The following is a 15771-nucleotide window of genomic DNA, read 5'->3' as shown; positions in this document are numbered from 1 at the left end:
TACTGATACATGCATACAGATACATACTGGGGAGAGACCAACTGACCTGCTGCACTTTCCTCTCAAGGGAGGCTACTGTCCTCTTACCTATATAGGCTCTATCAGAGAGAACAATTGAATAGATGCAGGAAAACACATTTACCTTAATTTGTTGTGTATATTTGTCTGAAAACATTTGTCTGCAATCTCTTCTTTATTTCACAACAGAGAGGCATGGTTTATTACTTCTACAAAAAAAAAAAAAAAAATAGAAACTATATATATATAGAAACTTTATCAAAGCCACCCTGCCCTTAAAAATAATACCACTTTGAGTTTGCTGTTGACAATTGCCTAATGTGAACTGTGCCTGTCTTAGACAAAAGAGATTTCAGAAGATTCAGAATGACTTGCATAAGGCTTGAAAGATTTACAAAAGTATCTAACAATCTTGAGATTTATCGGCCCAATTTAAGACTGAGTATAAATTACACAATGAACAAGCTGAATAAACTCAGCTAGCACAGTAGTTACTCTGCCCACTAACTCTGTGGAGCTTTGTGTTTGGGGATGTTTTGAGTGGGATATTGACCAGAGAAGACCAGTTTTGTGGGGCTTGTGTTGCGCTTGTCTGAAGCTTATTTACAGCCTGTTTGTGCTTACTGTCAGCATTTTGCCTTACAGACATTTAAATCAATAAACGGCAGTTACTGCAATGATCGTTATTACTAATATTACACTGCTCTTTATAGTTTTTCTGCTCTCTACAGCTTATGACAAGAACATTGCATATTATAGAGTATAACAATGCCCTGCCCCCTTTTTCAGCAGCGCTGGTTTCTGAAGATTTTTTTTTTCCCCAGTGTGATTTTTTTTTTTTTAAACTCTTTTTGGCAATTGGACAAAAAGACTGAGTACTTAACAGCTTTATATATAGGCTATATATTCAATTCACCCCACTCATTTTCTGTAGGGTTCATTCTAAGGGCCCGACGATGGGGCGGGGGTTTGTACTAACGTGATTTCTACCGAGGGGAACGCTAGAGCCCTGTATTTCAGCCAGGCCCTGACTTTTTTATACCTCTAGGGCCGGGCTTCGGGCCAATTTTCACATCATAGTTCAGACGCGGGCCGGGCCTCGGGTCTGTTTTAGGCTTCTCCTTATTTTTATATTTTAGACATCCATCAATTAGTGATGAAAAAAATTGCCGCGCTGGTGGAAACAACACGAGACCGTGCCGCGACTGTCAAGAGCGGCTCGACGGTGTTTAGAGTCCCGCAGCAGCAGCGAGTGCCGTCAGCGCAGATGAAGAGTTCTGCATTCACGCAATAGGCTGACGCTTGCTGCAAAGCCCCAGCAAAAGTAATTACCATGAATGTGTTGGGGGGAAATAGTAAGGAGATATTTGAATTATTAACTAATAAACTAGTGTCTGTGTCAGTGTCGCAAAGATGAAGATGATGATCCTGACTCGACGTCTCCTCATTAGGATCAAGATTCAAAAACGTATTTAACGAACAAAAAAATGTTCCAAACGTTTTTCTAAATTAACTTAATAAAAAAACAAAACGAAATGAAAATTAATCTTTTACCATGGCTGCCCAAACTCTCCTCCTCACCATGCCTTGGGACGATATAGACACACGTCCTCTTCCAGGCAGATTTGTAACATCTTTAGTTGATTGGAACCTTTTAATTATTACCCTGATGGTGGATATTAGGTTTTACTCCTTGTGATGGAATTTAGCCTTTGTGTTCCTCATATTTATAATCCTGTGGCTGGTGCTCCTAGTCACCCTGGTGGTGTGCCAAAAAATGTAAATATGAATGGGACTATACTTCAGAGATATTTTACTCATAAGGATTTCTATGGGTGCCAATAATTGTGGCCAACATTCATTGGAGAAAAGCATTTATTTCATCATGAGATTTTCTCCCCACTTTCAGTTGTCTTCAATGATAGGGTACAATTTTTTGAGTGAAAGATCAAAAGGTGGAGGGCACTGTGTATATGTATGTATATGTATATATATATATATATATATATATATATATATATATATATATATATATATATCCCAAATCTATTCAAGTATATTAAGATATTACAACATGCTGCAACGCTGATTGGTGGAATTTTCTTTACAACATGATGTTTAATGTAGTTTTTTATTAGGAATTCCACTGTTATACTGAAATCCACTGTTCCACTGAAATAATGCAAACTTGATGGTTTGACTTGAACAAAAGCATATAGCATCAATTAACAAACGCATTGCTCACAATAGGTCTGTTTTTAAATTTGCGCTAAAAATCAATTTCCCTTACGACAGAATGAATGGAATTTTTGCTTCTGGAACCCGACTCTATTAATCTTTAGTTTGTAATATTCAGTTGTCATGGTTGATCATTTCTGAGCTAGACTGTGAGATGCTAAGTGTGTGTGTGTGTTTATTTGAGAGATTGTATATCTGCTGTCGCCTTGCAGCAATAGCAAATGCCTTTACCACTAGCCAGACAGAACAAATTGAACAGAGACAGAGAGGCGGGTATGTTGAGAGGGTGAAATCTTCATGCCTTCATGTTTTTTTTGTTTTGTTGCATGCGTGTGTGTGTGTGTGTATGGCGACACCATTACCGACAATGTCCTCAGACGAATGGCACTAAACCAATTCAGATGCACCAGATGAATACCACAAGGCAAAAAAGTCCTCAACACTTGAATTCATATCTAATAATGATAAAACTAGCATTTCGAGTTGGTCTTTAGTAACTATAATTGGGTTATATTAAGAACAAGTGTGAAAGGGAAGTCCCCACACAAGTATGTGAGCAGTGTGATTGTGTGTGCATGTGAGTATGTTCACTCCTCTCCTTTCTCACCCTCCGGAAAGGAACAGTCGTGCCCACCTCTTCCCTTTGTTCTCTCACAAAAATATCCACACACACACTTATACAAACCATCAACAGGTGCCTGCTAGGGCTGCCACAGAGTCCACACATTCCTTTCTCCCTCCCATAATTTTCTTTCCTCCCAACCAATCACAGACCTGCTTTTCACAAGTCAGGTTGCAGGGAGGAGAAAAGTGATGAGTTGACCATGTCAGGGTTTGGTAGGAAAGGTTTGGCACAATCACACTAGACTAGTGGTTAGAGAGAGGACCGAGTCTGTGGGATATGTGAGTTAGTTTGAGTGCATGTGAGAGCTGTTAAGGTGTGTTTGTATGTGACGCCAGTGGTGACGGCTGGTGCCAAACTGTATATACAGTTTGTACTTAAAATGAAGACTCTGCTTGGGGTCCTGTGGTGCTGCTGGCTTCTAACTCTCACAGGTAATACAGATCTGGTATTTTAGATGTGGGAAGAGTGTTTGTGTTGATGTATTTGCACTAGCATTCAAAAGTTTGGCGTTGGTGGGATTATTTGATCTCAAATACAGTAGAAAAACAGTATTAGTGCAAAATATTATTTAAAATTAAAATAACTGTTTTCAAATTTTAGCATATTTTACAATATAGTTTATTCCTGTAATGTCAAATGCTAAATCAGCAGCCATTACTCCTCATGATCCTTCAGAAATTGTTCTAATATGCTGATTTGGTGCTCAAGAAACATTTCTGATTGTTATCAATGTTGTGCTGCTTAATATTACCACGGAAAAACATATAATCATTTTTCTTTTCCGAATGTTTTGATGAATAAAAAGTTCAAAAGGACAACTTAAAATAATTTCTTTACTGTCACTTTTTATCATTTTAATGCATTATTTCTAAATAAAGATACATTTCTTTAAAAAAAAATGACTTGCCCCAAATGTATGTATATATTTGTTTCTAAGAGTTTATGCATTATTATAGAAAATTGTATGTTAATACATTTTGTGTATGTACTGCATAATTTACAGTATGCATAATAATATTTATATTCATATTCATCATGAATAATTATTTAATTGTGTGTGTGTGCGTGCAATTTATATATATATATATAATATAAATTGCATATAAATATATACGTGTTAAATAAATTACTATATTAAATATATTAATATTGAAATAATAAGAAAATTATTAATTACGTAGTTTGAAATTTTTATATGGTCAATCAATATATGGTCAAGTTTATCTGAACAGACGTGATCGCAGATAGTAACAGATGTATATGTCACCAGTGTGTCAGTTATGTGCTTTCATAAACTGCATGTGACAGACTGCATCTCTCTGACATACAATCCATATAATGTTTAGAATGCTACAGCATATTTGACCTTGTAATAAGGAGACAAAGAAAGCAGCGCTGAGGCCATTAACTCCTCTGCATGTTGGACTGGGTCAGCCCATTCTTAGAAAACCCTTTTTTATGACTACAAGTCAGAAGAAACACTGGGAGAGAGAGATAGACAAGTCTGTGCTGGACTTATTTTGATTAAGAAACAAGGAGAGGAAAGGAGTTAATGACCTGTTGAAATAAAACAAGCATTTGTGTGTCTACATGCATGTTTTCAGTGGCATCCGAGGCTGAACGCATGCTACTGAAGGATTTGTTTCAGGATTACAACCTGAAGGTGCGTCCAGCGCATACCTGGAATGAGCGAGTGATGGTCCGAGTGGGAATGACTTTAGTACAGCTCATCAGCTTGGTATGATACACATAACACTCACGCATAAACACGTCCACGCACACATTTTCCTATGCGGAATTACTTACTGATCCAATCTTTATTCATTGTTTATTCCCAAAGCATTTCTCTCTTTGTGATCAGACATAACTAATTTTTGTGATTCAGTGACATTCACAGCAGGCTGTTGGAGATCAGCGGCCCAGCTGCCTCTCTCGTAACCACTGGGCCATGTGCCCAGCGCTTCAGCAACATTTCCCTAACATTAGAGTAACATTAGCACTTTCCCCTATCAGCAAGCACTTTCCAGCCATGAGGCATCAAGCCATGCATAGAACATTAGCTTTCATACGGAAGGAGTGATTGTGACAGAATGCCACACTCGACACGCGTTAGTGCGCGCTAATGTCACTATCTCTCTTCTCTCACAGAACGAGAAGAATGGAGAGATGACAACAAACGTGTTCATGAATATGGTGAGAGGCAGATCATTTATCTCATCCTTCCTAATCACTGTTTATTTTCCTCTTAAATTGACTTGTCACTTTCTTTTTATAATTGCAAGTCATTTTTGGCTTTTCTTTTCTTTTTTTTTAATACTGTCTTCTGTGCTTTCTTTAGATGTAGAGCAAATAAGTGTGCTCATGTTGCTCAGATAATACTGTGTGTCAGAAAAATAATTGGTTTGATTAGCTAAGGGAATAAGGTTTGGGGATAAATTTGGTCTCAATAGACGGATAAACCACGGTTAAATTATGTTTTAAAGAAATGTTTCTTGAGCTCAAAATCAGCATTTTAGAATAATTTCTGAAGGATCATGTGACACTAAAGTCTAGTAATTGCTGATGATGCCATGACAGGAGTAAAGTACATTTTAAAATAGTTTATAAAAGTACTTAAATTGTAAAAGTATTTCAATATAGCTAATGTTTATAAATAAATATATCTTCTTTATTATAAATAATGTAACTTTTATGTATAGGTTACACTTTATTGTAAGGTGTCCTTGTTACAGTGTAATTATACATTGAAGTACTGAGTAATATTAAGTAACTACGACCCGGTTTCACAAACGGGACTTAGCTTAAACCAGGACTAGGCCTTAGTTTAATTAAGATATTTAAGCAACTTAGAAGAAAACAATACAGGTGTGCATCTTTACACAGAACAGTGACACTGACGTATTTTAAGATATGTCGGAGCAAGATATTTTCAGTTGAGACAGCTCAAACATGCATTTTAGTCTGGGACTAGATTAAGCTTTGTCTATGAAACCGGGGGTACATGTACTTACTATATGGTTAGAATTTGAGTTTACTTGCATGTACTATTATTATTATTGCATGTACTATTATTATTATTATTATTGCATGTACTTATGCAATAAAAGATGATGCACATATATACAACACTCTCTCCACCCTCAATACCACGACTGAGGTGAGACCCTTGAGCAAGGCACCGAACCCCCAACTACTCCCCGGGCGCCGCAGCATTGGCTGCCCTCTGCTCCAGGTGTATGTTCACTATTGTGTGTGTACACTTGGATGGGTTAAATGCAGAGCACAAATTCCGAGTATGGTTGACCATACTTGGCCACACACCACATCCCTTTCCCTTAAATTATATATAAATATATATATATAGATATATATATACACACATATGTATATGTATAAGTGTGTAACAAGGTGTCCATTCCCTCTCCAATTTTTCTTTCTGTCTCTCTCTCTCATTTCAAGGAATGGACGGATTACAGGTTATCTTGGAATCCTGAGGACTATGACAAGATTGATGTTGTTCGAATTCCTCCCTTAAAAGTGTGGCGTCCAGACATCTACCTAATTAACAAGTGAGATCATCCTCCTACAATGCTACACTGACAAGCATTTGAAAGATGTTGTTTTAAGAAGTGCATGATCAGCACTGCTCCGCAGCAACAGGGCACCTGCCACAGTAAATATACTTGAATTAAACCTTTTGATCTCTTTACACAGTAAAAATGACTGTTAGGAAATAAAACCTGCAAAAGACACTTGACTTGACTTGACTGAGATCTTCTCTTTCTGTTTAATAGTAATGATGGTCAATTTGATGTTGCCCTGTATGTAAACGTGCTAGTGAGAAGCGATGGAACCGTCTCCTGGTATCCACCAGCCATCTACCGCAGCTCCTGTTCCATAGAGGTACACGTGAACTTGTTAGTATGCTAACATGTTAAAGTAATATTCTTGGATTATAGTAAATAGACTTCTATAGTAAATTCCTTTGTCAGAATCACAGACACTATTGTTGATTAACTTGTGTTGAAGCTTGAAGCACAAATCACTTCTGACATATTACTGATTTAAAATTCTACTATTATTGTTTTGTACTGTATTGTTTAAATCTGTGTTCTCTGTCCCTATAGGTGGCGTACTTTCCATTTGACTGGCAGAACTGCACAATGGTGTTTCGTTCCTACACATATGATTCCTCAGAAGTGGACCTTCAGTACAGTCTAGATGAAGATGGCAACGAGCTCCATGAGATAGTGATTGACGAGAATGCATTCACTGGTTAGTGTACTTCATCCTAAAAGTGACAGCTTCCTTTCCAAGGTCAGGAACCGTGGAGTATTACAATAGTGATTATTTGTATTTATTTATGAAAATAATATTTGTACAAAATTGTTATATCCAGCATAGTAATATAGTTAATTTACCTGTAGTCTGTTTATGGTTGCCAAGCAATGTAGAAACTTGGCACATGGCACACTCTCTTCTTCCTTCTATCTCTCTTTCTCTCATCAGTCCTCTCTCTTCCCTAAGAGAACGGTGAGTGGCAGATTTGTCACAAGCCCAGCAGAAAGAACATTCACGATGACTTGTATGAGGACATCACCTTCTACCTGATCATTGAGAGGAAGCCTCTGTTCTACATCATTAACATCATCTTGCCCTGCATCCTCACCAGTGTGCTGGCCATTTTTGTCTTCTATCTGCCACCTGGTGCAGGTGGCCATCTTTAATTAGAAAATCAATTTGTTGATTGTAAATTGTGCAGTTTATGTTCAACTTTGATGTTTTATGAAACATCCTGACTAATTTTGATATACACTACCATTCAAAGGTTTGAAGTCGAGTCTCTTATGCTTACCAAGGCTGCATTTATTTGATAAAAAATGCAAAAAAACAGTAATAATGTGAAATATTATTACAATTTAAAATAACTTTTCTATTTTTATATATTTTAAAATGTAATTTATTTCTGTGATGGCAAAGCTAAATTTTCAGCAGCCATTACTCCGGGCTTCATTGTCACATGATCCTTCAGAAATCATAAAAAAATCTTATTATTATCAGTGTTGAAAACAGTTGTGCCGCTTAATATTGTGGAAACATGATATTTTTTTCTGGATTCTTTGAATAGAAAGTTCTTTAAAAAAAAATCTTGCTGACACCAAACTTGCGAACAGTAGTGTTTTTTAATGTTCAAAACTACAGAATAAATATTTTAGCTATATGCAAACTGTGGATCAACTTTGTCTTGATTTTAAATTAGCCTATTTAATCACTTGTAACAAATTGGTTGTTTTATTTATACAAAAATAGGAATGGAACACAGTGTGTCTGCATGAAAGACATGTTTTCTGATCTCTCCCTCAGGTGAGAAGATGACTCTGTCCATCTCAGTCCTCATTGCTCTCACTGTTTTCATGCTGTTGTTGGCTGACAAAGTTCCAGAAACATCACTTGCTATACCTATCATCGTTAACTACGTAATGTTCACCATGATCCTGGTGACATTCTCAGTCATCCTTAGTGTGGTGGTCCTGAACCTTCACCACAGAACTCCCAGCACACACCACATGCCCTTATGGGTGCGAAAGGTGACCCTTAGGAAGAAAATCTTAAAATAAAAAGCAGCTTAAACATATTATTCAATAAACTTATTTTAAGCTGAAAGCATTTCCTGTCATCTAACATTCTGCAGGTTTTCATCAACTTGCTGCCCCGTTACTTGGGTGTGCTGAGGCCTCAAACTGAGGAACCAGTTGAGGACGAGCCAAAAGAAAACATCCCATTAGGTTGTCTGGACAAAGGTCTTAAACCTGGAGGTGAATATTTTATCCGAAAGATCAACCCAGAGCTGGTATTGCCTTGGAGAGGAAGGTTAGTGTTATGTGCAAAATATCAGTCTTAATCAATCACAAAATAACCCTGCTTTTGTTGATAATTTGTGTGTCCTCTAAAACTTTTTGAGATTAAATGTGATAAAAATGCATGTATATGAAATAATGTATAAAAGTTCTGTCATGAAACTCTAGATAGCGCAGGCTGATGGGTCATTAAAGGAACACTCCACTTTTTTTGGAGGAACTTTGCTGCTGTACCATGGGTGCAGCAGGCGCAATGATATTACGCAGTGCCTGAAAGTAGTCCCCAGCTAGGTAACTAGTTATGCTTCAGCAGTGAAGTGACATACTGCCAAGTATGGTGACCGATACTCGGAATTTGTGCTCTGCATTTAACCCATCCAACGTGCAGTGAACACACACACACACCGTGAACACACACCCGGAGCAGTGGGCAGCCATTTATGCAGCAAAGTTCCTTGATTATTACGCCGGAATGAGAGTATAGTTCCTAGCCATATCGGCCTAGAAAATCGCAGCTTTTCATTTTCCGTCAGTCTTAGTACACAAGGTAAGAGTCAAGTTTTAAATAGGAAAATTATCGAAACTCTTTGGTCATTTTTGAGCGAGATGCTAATGGTCTAATCTGATTCAATGAACTATGATATTCTAAGCTAAAAGTGCTACCGCCAGACCCGGAGATCGGCTGAATGGATTCAAAAATGGTAAAACTCAACTGTTTAACCCTAGGGGAGTTGTAAAATGAGCCTATTTTCAAAAAACGTGGAGTGTTTGGAGTGTTCCTTTAAAGCAAACCGATGATATTGACAGCATTAAACTACTTGGCACAAGCTGATTGGTTCATGTTGCATATGCAGCCAATAAACTTTCTACTTGACATTTTAATGACTGTTTAGCATCCACTAGAGTATTTCGCAGCACGCTTTCAGAGTTCCTCTGAAACACTCCACCTTCCCCAGCTTCACCTGTATAGATCTGCTACGAGTTATTACATATGCTATTTGTGCAGCAGCAGTATGTCTTAAATACTCAGCGCGCTGTATCCGCTCATGTATTGGCAGTAGCAAGTTACTGTACTTGCTTTGCAGCAGCAATAACCAGCAATTCAGCAGCGTAGCACATCTATTACGCCATGACTGCCAGTACATTAACATATCATATCCATTACCATGCTAAAATCTTCCAAGACTCATGATAAAACTATATGTCTGTTCTATAGAGTTGTGTAGAATAACATCTGACTTGGTTGTGGTTAAAGTTTATGACCACAAAGTAAAATTTGCAATAGTTTGCCTGTTTTTTTACCTATTTGTTTTGTCTTTTTGCTTATTGGTCTTGTCAAATCTGTTTGACTTTCAAATGCTAAGTACAACTATTGTTAGACACAATTAATTAACACTCACTCAGACAAAAACACACATAGATGCCAAATCAATATGCAGCACTTTAATGTGCTTGTACCGTAATCTGCTGGTGTTGGCAATATTGCTTGCTTTTAAACAACTCTCATAAACACGGATCAGGGTGGGCGGATGATGAAAGTCTCTGTGCTGGCTGTTCCTCCTCTCAATCCAAGGGCATTTGATCTCAGCCCAGTTAAGCCCAGTCACCCCTCCAAAGTCGCCAGAATCTAAGCCCTTGTTAAGCTGAGGCATTAGAGTGTAATGCACACAAGAACAGAAGGGGAGGGCCGAAGGTAGAGGATGCACATAAATGGATGAATGGACATTTGGATTGGTTTTTCTGAAAATGTGAGCATGGCTCTGCTTTCTGGCCTGCGGGGACTATTCTCCTCCTCTTCATCTGTTTGAGAATGGCTCGTGACCTGTGCCCTGTCTCTCTCGGTCCTGTAATCTGGTGCCGCAGAGTGTACCACTCTTTAGCCAGTCTAACAGGTGGTCTTAAGATGGCTGCATGCTGCTAGAGCTTTATTAAAGTGCTAAGCTCACAAGTCCTTCAAGACATGGTGCCGGTCTTGAGGGCTACAGGATAAAAGAAGTGATTTCAGGGAAAGTTAATAAAAATTTGATCCATTTTTATTAGCAGGTGGTACTTGCTATTCAAACTTTGGAACAACCCAAAGGCCTAAATGTCCTAAATTTCTTGCTAATCTGATGGTGTTTTGAAAGCAGATGGGTGGTCCTAAACTTGTTTGATGTCAGAGTTTGGCTGGTGTGAAACGTGTGTAATGAACTCAGGTCTTGCTTGAAAACAGGTGTACCCAGTACACAATTGGTATGAAAGCAGTAAGCCTCATTTTAGGAAGTTAACTGCTATTAAAATGAATCTGAGTTTGTGATATTTTGCAACCAGAGTGGCAAATGCCTTTGTCATTTATTCTTGTGAGAAATTTGAGAAGGAATGTCAATTTAATTTTAGTTTAAGTTGCAGTAATTTTGTTCTTTTGTAATTTTTTTATGTATTTTATTTATTTATTTTTATTTATATTTAGCTTAGTTTAATTTAGTTTTATTTAGTAATTTCAGTACTTCAGTTTACGTTTTTCAGATTTATTTTGTTTTAATTTTACAAAAAAAAAAAAAACTGCCACCAGTAATCAAGGTAGTACTTGTTGGTAATTCAAATATGTGGTCCAGGGCAATGTGAAAAGAAACCTGTAACATGGGTTGGGTAACAATGGTCAGCTAGTAGCTGTAGTGTTTTTGTTATTTTTGGTAGTGGTGGTTGTGGTTTAAATAGCATGCTGATAACATTACAACTTTTTGCACTCTCTGAGATATTATGTTCCATTTCTAGCTGTTTTGGAATGTTTGAACATTGATTCCACAGAAAATGCATGTCAGGGTCAAGTAAGTTTAAAACCAGGCTGAAAACAGCTTACAATGCTTATTCAGTATCTGCCAACTGACTACAGTGTCGTCGTCAGCATGTTACTCTATTATTAGTCTTATTTAACTGGCTGAAAAGACGGGTGAAAAAGTATGGAGTGCAACATGATAGAGTTTGAATCTGTGTTGTATTTATGTGCATTGTTTGTGCAGAGGTCTGTGTGCACGAGTTGTGTCTGTGCAGATAATCATTTGAGGATGTGTTTTATATATCAAGTGTATATGTGCAACATGTGCTTAGGAAAGTAAATGCATACATCACACATACAGTATGTGGAAACAAACGTTTGTATGAGTTGTTGGAGTTCCTGTCTATACCTGTATGCATCTCATTGACTGTGCATATCATGTGCCGGATGTGTGGTGCTCTCTGTATAATCCCTGTTGGAAAAAACTCACCCTTGATAGAATGGGAATGTGAGGGAGGAGAGGTCAGTCCCAGACACAGCACTGCTCTCATTCATTCTACACTGTATGACAGACTCGTTCCCACTATAGCACAGAGCAACACAATATTGACCTCTACAATGAACTCATGCTACTGTACAACACAGCATGCAAAAGTAGCTACTGCACAATGCTATATATTATTAGTGATGCTTTCTAATTGCTATTGCTCATACTTGGTTAAGATAAAATGTTATATTTGATACATAACTCATCCTGTAGACTTTGTACCATTAAATGGTCTGGCGTGTTGTAAAGAAGTCTGCTGTTACTTGTAGTAGATGAAATAGATGATTTTCTCCTAGTACTATGATGGTGAGCTATGCATGAATAACTCTGTTATTCAAGTGCTGTTCTAAAAATGTAAACATGCAACAGGTGCAGTAAATCATTATAAATAAGTGCATGTTGTCTAAATGTTGCCCTGACGTTTCAAAGTGTGCGGCTGTCACTTGCTGACCAGTCAGGTCATGGGATAGGTCATATTTTTCAGGATAAAAGAAGGACAGGCAGCACATTTAACCAATCTGCAGTACGATACAGTATCAAAGTCTTAGGCCAAGAACCACCTAGTCTCCAGACTCCAGTATTCATTTTTTTTCATCTTTTTTTTTTCTGTTCCTCAGTATTGACTAAATTGAAATCTGAGTGCTTAAAAATAGTGAGCAATATAACACCATATCCTAATTAATATCAAAGGGCCAAAATTGCTGCTCATACTTATAAGCAATTTTTAAAGGAATGAAAAAAAAAAACATTGTTGAAAATGTACTCACCCCTCAGGCCATCCAAGATGTAGATTAGTTTGCTTGTTCATCAGAACAGATTTAGAGAAGTGTAGCAAAGTGTAGTTTGCTCACCAATGGGTCCTCTGTAGTGAATGGGTGCCGTCAAGGTCCAAGCAGCTGGCAAAAACAGCACAATAATTCATAATTAACTGACACAACTCCAGTTCATGAAGTAACCTCTTGTGAAGCAAAATGCTGCTAAAATATGAGTCCTTATCAATAATATTGCTTTCTCCAGTGAAAAAGTTATCTTGTCTGAATCAGGAGAGGAATATGCACAGATAATGCATCGGTTATATGCAAAAAAAATAAATAGTCAAAAGTAATTCTAAACAAATATTTCAGTGGATTTTGATGGGGAAGGGCAACAGGGGATGGACTTTTTCACTGGAGGAAGCATCAGTATGGATTATGGACTAGATGACAGAGGTTTAAAGTTCAAATGCCTTAATGATGGATTTGTTTTACACGCAGTCATACGATGTTAATTGGTGGACTGGAGTAGTGTGGATTATTGTGATTTTGACAGCTGTTTGAACTCTCATTTTGGTGGCACCCATTCACTGCAGAGAATCCATTGGTTAGCCGGAGATGGCCTGAAGGTGAGTAAATTTTCAGCATTTTTCATTTTAGGGGGAACTATTCCTTTAATGAATGTTGTTAGAATTTTACATAATGATAATACTCCACTTACAGTGAGTGGACATGGAAACATTGCAGCATGACAATTTGGGTTTTGTTAGTACACTTATGAACCTTTGCTAAGGGTTAATAATTCTTTCATTTGTGTGTATGTTTGCTTTTCAGTCATAATGAAAGCACTGTGAAGTTGCAGAGGTTTTCAAACAGTGACAACTATTGTCTGATTCTGCCTCCGAATCTCAAATCTGCAATCGCCGCCATCACGTACATGGCTGAACAATTGAAAAAACAGGATGTGGACGATACTGTAAGTCTATGAACACACATGCTTACTAACCACACACATTCTCATTCGCTTTCCGTCTCTGTTTTTCAACGCATACTCACAGATACACAAAGAAACCTTTATCTAAGACTCTTCCTCTCGGTCTGTCCCTGATCCTCATGATTATTCATAAATTGACGATACACATCCTCCGATGTCAGTGAGATCAACATATCCCATTGTTTCTGTGTTTGATGTGTGCCCGTGTAGATGACAGATGACTGGCAGTACGTTGCTGTGGTTTTGGATCGGCTCTTCCTTTGGCTATTTGTCATCATTACTACCCTGGGCACATTGGCCATGTTTCTGGATGCCAGTTTCAACTACACTCCTGACCAACCTTTTCCATGAGCACATCCCTTAAATGACAAGCACACAGCTCCTGAACAAAAAACATAGTAAGACTGTAGTTTGTGTGGACTGACTCTAGAGGGCATAAAAAATCTAAAAATTATTTTTCTTTCTAAATCAATGCTTCCATTATAATATATTGTTGATATGTCTCCATAACAATAGGCCTATATTTGTTAGTTTCAAGTTCTTTCAATTCATCCACTTTGCTTATAATCATGCATTTACTTTGTATTTGTCACTTATTACATACTGTATTAAGTCACTATATGTAATAAAACTTTAAGAATAATTATCTTACTACTTAACATATTAAGAAAATGTTCTTGGCGTAGTCTTGGTTACCTGTTTCTGAACTTTTTCATTGATCTGATGTTCATAAAACAGAGCATGTAAATGTTTGCCTTTATTTAATTGTTGTTTTGTCATTTATTTATTGTTTGTTTATTTCGTAATTGTTTTCTTTGAGAAATTGGGCATCTCTAATGCCCTAGAGAATATATCATGACAATTATAATCACATGCATTCAGCATAATCTAAACAGTCGTACAGTATTTCTCTCCTTGTGTGAAGCTCTTTTCAGTCTGCCAGCAGAGGTTTGTTAAATCTTTCCTGGATCTGACTCGTCACTGAACCATTAGGATATCAAGTCTGACAAGCATGCTGTAACTCCATGCTTAGCCAATTAACTGATGTGCAGTCAATTCTAAACGATGTTAGCTGATAGTTTTCTGGCTGACACACCTCTTTTTCAGCCAGTAATTTGAATATTAACTTGCATTATGTTGTCCATTTATTATTATGGTGACAAACCACTTACTCTTGGAAAATTCTCAAATAATATGAGATTTAAAACTTTAAAAGTTAAATTAAGTTCCTAAAGCAACATGATATTGTTCTTGATTACCTTACAGAAGCTTTTATTTGGTTAACATTAAATTATTTGGATTTGGATCATTATTTACATGACCAATTTTATGCTAGTTTTCTAATGATTTGTGTTGCATCAATTTCTGTTGCATGAAATATAAGTCATGATTTTCTTTTATTGAGTCATGGACGTTACAAGTCTGCAGCATGAAAACGAAATGAAAATTCGTATTTTTTCTTAGTGCACATTTCTGGTCTTGGCACACTTTCTTCTCAAGACAAATTACAAAGTATTTTTGATCTAATAAATGCAGTCTTAGTAAGCATAAAAGACCTCTTTCAAAAACATTAAACATTTATGTTTTTCGTAGGTTTGTTTTTTAAGTTGTCATCAATAAAAAAGAGACCTTTGAATTCCTAGATTACATCAGTTTGGCCTGTGTGCCTACCTAGTTAGTTGCATAAGAAGTAAAAGAAAGAGGTAAGAAATAATGAAATAAGAAAAGCTCATTAGCCGAGTCACTGCTTTTGAGGGAAAACCAGAGGCCTGTGTGTTTTATTGCTAACGGTTCAGTGGGCTTCTAAGAAGGCTTACACCAGTTTAATCAGGTTTTTTTTCACTGTCTATAAACTTCAACAACAACCAAAAAAAAAAAAAGCACTGGAGCCAGCCAGAAGAAAAGCCATGAAGGGAGTTTCTGTTCTTTTTGGGGCTGATTTAGCACTGTCTGTCTTCTCCCCCTAGCCCTGTACTGAGTGTTG

General features: G+C 37.2%; 1 protein-coding gene across 1 annotated transcript; it reads left to right on the top strand.

Annotated features, from left to right (window-relative positions):
- The first annotated feature begins 3092 nt into the window (after window positions 1–3092).
- LOC306880940 (acetylcholine receptor subunit beta-like) lies at window positions 3093–14549 on the top strand. The gene is made up of 11 exons (XM_079434742.1): window positions 3093–3312; window positions 4486–4619; window positions 5030–5074; window positions 6341–6450; window positions 6676–6784; window positions 7009–7156; window positions 7409–7594; window positions 8246–8469; window positions 8574–8752; window positions 13628–13769; window positions 13998–14549. The coding sequence occupies exons 1-11, from the start codon at window positions 3261–3263 to the stop codon at window positions 14136–14138; spliced, it is 1470 nt and encodes a 489-aa protein (XP_079290868.1). The 5' UTR covers window positions 3093–3260; the 3' UTR covers window positions 14139–14549.
- Window positions 14550–15771: the final 1222 nt, after the last annotated feature.

Source organism: Barbus barbus, assembly GCF_936440315.1.
Source record: "Barbus barbus genome assembly, chromosome: 2".
Classification (NCBI taxonomy): domain Eukaryota; kingdom Metazoa; phylum Chordata; class Actinopteri; order Cypriniformes; family Cyprinidae; genus Barbus; species Barbus barbus.
Note: the sequence above shows the minus strand (reverse complement) of the source record. Positions and strands in the feature narration are given on the sequence as shown.

Excerpts from the sequence above, each read along its gene's own strand:
- LOC306880940 (XM_079434742.1), top strand. The coding sequence starts at position 3,261 with ATGAAGACTCTGCTTGGGGTCCTGTGGTGCTGCTGGCTTCTAACTCTC. Across the intron at positions 8,470-8,573 it reads TGCCCTTATGGGTGCGAAAG|GTTTTCATCAACTTGCTGCC; the intron begins GTGACCCTTAGG and ends AACATTCTGCAG. Across the intron at positions 13,770-13,997 it reads AACAGGATGTGGACGATACT|ATGACAGATGACTGGCAGTA; the intron begins GTAAGTCTATGA and ends GTGCCCGTGTAG.